Raw genomic sequence first — 5,329 nt, 5'->3', positions numbered from 1 at the left:
TTTTTTACTGAATGGTGTTATTTTTTTACTAAATGGTGTTATTTTTTACTGAATGGTGTTATTCTTTTCTGAATGGTGTTATTTTGTTGCTGAATGGTGTTATATTTATTTACTGAATGGTGTTATATTCTTGTACTGAATTGTGTTATATTATTGACTGAATGGTGTTATATTGTTTATTGAATGATGTTATTTTTTGTTTACTAGATAGTTTTTTTTTTTGTTTCTGAATGGTGTTATTTTTGTTTCTGAATGGTGTTATTTTGTTTCTGTATGGTGTTTTTTTTTTTTGTTTCTGAATGATGTTATTTTTTATTTACTGAATGGTGTTATATCTTGTACTGAATGGTGTTATTTTGTGTACTGAATGGTGTTATATTTTTGTTTACTGAATTGTGTTCTATTTTTTTCGTAAAAACACCATGAATTGAACTATGATTTTTTTTAAAACACCATGTCATGAACATGGCTCTGATCCTGTGAATGATGCAAAAAAATTTAAAAGGAATGATGTTATGGACGGTTATATTCCTTAAATCAAGGATTTTCTCTCTCCAAATCCTTAAATCAAGGATTACCATATTTGAATTTGTTAATGCATTTACAATCTTACCCTTTTCAATTAATTTAGATCTAATGGTTGAGATTCTTTCTTACCTTTCTCACACTTTTGGTGTTTTTTACAATAACTCCACCCTCTCATCATGCTATATTGTTAAATGATGATTGAATATGTGATGATATTTTTTAACATGATATATATGATGATATTTTCTAAAAAAAAAACATTCTTTTTTTTTCATTTTACATCTAAACCCGAACCCGAATAACCCATACCCAAACAACCCAAACTTTAAATGGGTTGGTTATCGGGTCACTTTTTCTTAACCAAAAACCCGAACAATCCGACCCGAAAAACCCGAAACCCGAAGAACACCCCTACTTAATTAACACCCCTCCGGTATGACGGGCGTTAACGGATACCAACCAGAATTAACACCTATGGGCGTTAGAGTATACTACGCGGCTAAGAAACTACACATATGGTCCATGTATATAGTTTTATTAATTTAACCCTTCATTCTGAACTTACAGATTTTCTCTTCACTTTTGATATACGGTAGACTTTAGCCAAAAAAATAAAAAATAAATAAATTATAGATTTTATTCCCATTAATTTTTTGCTATATATCCCATTTTCTATAATCACATACTTCCGTCATTCAGCAAATAAACTTATAACATGTTCTCTAATTCGTATTAAGTTGCTTGACAAAATATATTAATAAGAAAGGAAAAGATAGAGGTCAATAACACATGATGACATCAGAAAAAGTAGACCACAATGATCCAAGTGCCCGAACCCTACCTCTCCCCACTGAACTATCATCTACTACGTACTACTACTTCTAGTCCTCTAACGTCACTCTACTGACCCCTACCTATCGACCAACTTGTACTTCCCCAACCGTGTGCATCTGGGACGACGAACCCAACCTTCCTTTGTGATTATTATTTATTAGTGCTTTTAGGTAAATAGGTTTTTAATAAATATAAATTGGTTTTGAACCAGGTCACCTACCATTGGAGTGTTTCTATGCTTAAAATGCTGTAGTGTGCATAGAAGTCTAGGTCCAAATGTTTCAAAGGTAAGCCTTTTTTATGCATATGCACATTTATTTACCATAATCTTAACAAAACAAACTGCATGCATCCAGTCAGATATAACAGTAGACTCGGTTATGAAAACGGGCTGTACATTTTGATCCTAATCATGTTCATTTTAGTTTTACTCAACCAACCCAAACACATGTATGCAAGTTCTAACATGATATGACTTACCTCAACAGGTACTATCGGTAACAATTGATTAATGGTTTGAAGATATCAAATAATGCTAAAGGTACGCTTCAAGCTAGCCCATCCAAAAAGATGAGTTTATACGAACCAAAATCTCTGGAAACCTAATAACATATGATGACATCAGGAAAAAGGTAGAGCACACCACCAGACCACCGAACCACAATGATCCAAGTGCCCGAACCCTACCTCTCCCCACTGAACCATCATCTACTACGTACTACTACTTCTAGCCCTCTAAGGTCACTCTACCGACCCCTACCTATCGACCAACTTGGACTTCCCCAACCGTGTGCATCTTGGACGACGAACCCATCATGCACCCATCTCTCGGTGGTTCGAACCACACCGGCAAGTACTCCCGTGATGGGCTACAAAGCCTCATTCTTTCAAAATTCTTCACCAGCGCATCCTTCCCCTACAAACCAAAACAACACCATATACCCGTTTAACTAATTAGTTACTACTTTTTTTTTTTAACTTGTATAACAATTTTACAAATTTACTGCAACCACCTGTATTCTTGCACGACTGACATCAGCAATCTTTTTACTTCTAAATAAATCCCATTTTTTTCCTTTTACAGACACATGAAATCTCCGAGCTGCTTCTGAAGTCGTAAAGTTAACAAATGCATATCCAGCATTCAAACGATGCCTGCATATATCAACATTTATATTTTGGTATTAATATGATTTTATTTTCCATTTCAACGTTTTTTAATGTTTTTACAACATTTTTTAAGCGTATAGCAAACTCAATACATCAACCCATGTGATCTAATAACATGTAATATTTGACAACTTTTACTAATATAGATATTATTAGAAACCGAGTTATTTCAAATACGTACTTGAAATCAACCGGAAGATACACAAAATCAAAAGCGGACCGAATAGTGTTTCCCGCCTTTTCGTTCTCATGTTTGCAATGATTCTCCAAGAACTCCACCAATAGTGACCTACTGTTTGTTACAAACATCATAAATCATAAAACAAATAATAATCAAACTTACATATTTAAAAAAGATTAAATAACATATTCTTTACTGAAAATGAAGATAATTACATACGTGTAGTTATTTGGAATATTTCGAATCATTACAGAAGTTGAATGTTCATCCGGATTAAGCGGAATGATTTCTCGAAACTTTCTACCCACCGGCTGTATTCCTCTCCGACGAGTGAACCCGCATAACCTGTTCCTCGGACCCGTAGGTACCGGTGTAAGTGAATAATAACGAACAACTTTTTGGTTACCGGTATTGGTTACCGGTGGTGGTCGTTGTTTAACGTGGTGGAATCCGGATGGGTAAAACGGTGGCGCGTGAGGATTTAAAGGACGGGGAACCTCCATATCAACTCCTTCGTCTTCTTCCATATCAACTCCTTGATCATCGTTTCCTCCCCAAATACCCTTGGACAATCGATATAACTCCCGTTGGTGTACATTCATCTCACCTTCAACGTTTTCACCATGATTTTCCCTCTTGAAATTCATCAAAAAAGTGTCCCTCAAGTCTTCCAACCTCTCAAGAACCTCCAAGGAGTCCTCGAACCGCACACCCTTCTCACTCCAGCCATTAAAGAATGCCTCCAAATGGTCGCCATTATACATAGGGTTCACCCCATTGTCATCCATGAAATCCTCAATGTCAGTGAGCAGAATCACATCCTGATTCGCGGGGCTGTTGGGTGGTGCTAAATCGTTAATGGATTGTTGGGATATAGTGGAATCATTAGAAGCGCCTGAATCGTTATCATCGGCATCCATGATGGGAGGAGGAGAAGAAGAAGAAGAGAAGAAGAAGAAGAAGAAGAAAGTGAGTGTGGGGTTTTCAGGGTTTTCTTCAACTTTTTTGAGTTTTATAAAGATAGATGATGGGGGGTTTCAAGGTTTTCAACTGAACATAATTTGAGTTTCATGAAAGAAAAGGGGGTGGGGGTTTTCAACTTTTTTTGAGTTTCTAAAAGAAAGAAGGTGGGGGGTTTGAAATAGGAATGATGAAAATAAGGTATTAATCTAAAACCTATAACCAATAAAAAGTTCATTAAATCATCAGTAACAATGACGTCACACTATCATGGCGGTGCGATTATCCAACCGTGGCACTACTTTTTTAGTGTGCTTGAGCACTTGTAATGATTAAAGAAAGTTATTTTTATAGTGTTACTAGGTTAGAGCCCACGTGTACACGTGGTTTAACAAATGAAAATACTTCGAATTTGTTTGGTTTTAATTAAAATAATAAAAATAATTTTAATATAAATAAAATAAACTTAAAAACCCATATGATAGGTAAAAAAAATACAACGAATAATTCAGATTTCACTAAAAAAAATTAGCACACCACATTGGTTGTCTTATTTGTAATATTCCCATTGTTATCTAATTTGAATGTTTAATGGTTTTGATTGAAACTAAAATTAAACGTGCATAAAAGAAAATTGCATATACATACTACATAAGTCTAATGACAAAGTGAAAGTAGTTGTCGCATCCCCTTACCATAAAAGCAACCAATTAAAAATGATTAATTTGTAAAAATAAATAACAATAAAAAAATTCAAAAAAATTCTAAACAAAATAATCTCATATGGATTACGCCTACCAACTTTAGTATCTATATATTTTTTTATTATTACTTATATTTTATTGATATTTTTACATTAAAAGTCTAAAACGTTAGTAAAGCCATTAGTTATTTACATGTTTATTTTATTATAATTGAATTTTATTAATCTCTACTATAAAGCAAAGATATGATAAATATAAATGGAAAACAAAATAAACAAAATGGTAAAAGATAAAGTTTATGGATTAAAATAATATATTTTTTATTTGAGATATAATCTATATCTATTTATTTAGGGTAAAAGATAAAAAGATAAAATTCATGTATTAAAATAATATTTCTTTTATTTGAATCTTATTAAAAAAAATATTATCTATATCTATTTATTTAGGAGGGAAAAAATAATTGAGATCAACTCATAAAATGCCATGTGTCCTCATATGATTTACTTTATTATATGTATAGATTGGTGGAAAAAGTAATTGTTAAAGTGGTGTTTTCGAAAAAATATTTACTAAAATAGTGTTTTTAAAAGGGTTATTTGTTTTTCACTCTTAACCTTATTGGATAAACACAATTAATTAAATAAATATCAAATTAATCATGTTATTTGATCTCTCATGTAACTTACTTTTTTGTTAAGAATCTTACTGAAACTTTTTTTTGTATCTATAAAACTTTAGTTTAAAAAATGAAAATTTGAAAATCTAAAAATCAATATTTAATAAAAAAAACTATTGCGTGTGATTGTAATAACTTGAACTATACTCTCATTACTCTGTACTAAAAAAGCTCAAAATTCACTCAAATGTATATACGATCATTGCTAATATTTCTTTGGCTTATTATTTTTATATAAATAACACAATATCATAACTTATTTAATTCAAACTA

The 5,329-nt window shown here is 32.1% G+C and overlaps 1 protein-coding gene across 1 annotated transcript; it reads right to left on the bottom strand.

Annotated features, from left to right (window-relative positions):
• Positions 1 to 1,866: 1,866 nt before the first annotated feature.
• On the bottom strand, positions 1,867 to 3,867 carry LOC110935117 (protein MEI2-like 6). Its single transcript, XM_022177682.2, has 4 exons — positions 2,933 to 3,867; positions 2,714 to 2,824; positions 2,376 to 2,517; positions 1,867 to 2,278 (listed from the first exon to the last, which is right to left on the bottom strand). The coding sequence occupies exons 1-4, from the start codon at positions 3,631 to 3,633 to the stop codon at positions 2,123 to 2,125; spliced, it is 1,110 nt and encodes a 369-aa protein (XP_022033374.1). The 5' UTR covers positions 3,634 to 3,867; the 3' UTR covers positions 1,867 to 2,122.
• Between the last annotated feature and the right edge of the window lie 1,462 nt (positions 3,868 to 5,329).

The sequence above is a fragment of the Helianthus annuus genome, chromosome 4 (assembly GCF_002127325.2).
Source record: "Helianthus annuus cultivar XRQ/B chromosome 4, HanXRQr2.0-SUNRISE, whole genome shotgun sequence".
Taxonomy (NCBI): Eukaryota; Viridiplantae; Streptophyta; class Magnoliopsida; order Asterales; family Asteraceae; genus Helianthus; species Helianthus annuus.
This window is presented reverse-complemented; position numbering and strand designations above follow the sequence as displayed.

Bases quoted from the DNA above. Each gene is read 5' to 3' on its own strand.
- LOC110935117 (XM_022177682.2), bottom strand. From the start codon at position 3,633: ATGGATGCCGATGATAACGATTCAGGCGCTTCTAATGATTCCACTATA. The intron at 2,825-2,932 runs GTATGTAATTAT...TGTAACAAACAG, and splicing joins AATATTCCAAATAACTACAC to TAGGTCACTATTGGTGGAGT. The intron at 2,279-2,375 runs GTGGTTGCAGTA...TTTGGTTTGTAG, and splicing joins TCAGTCGTGCAAGAATACAG to GGGAAGGATGCGCTGGTGAA.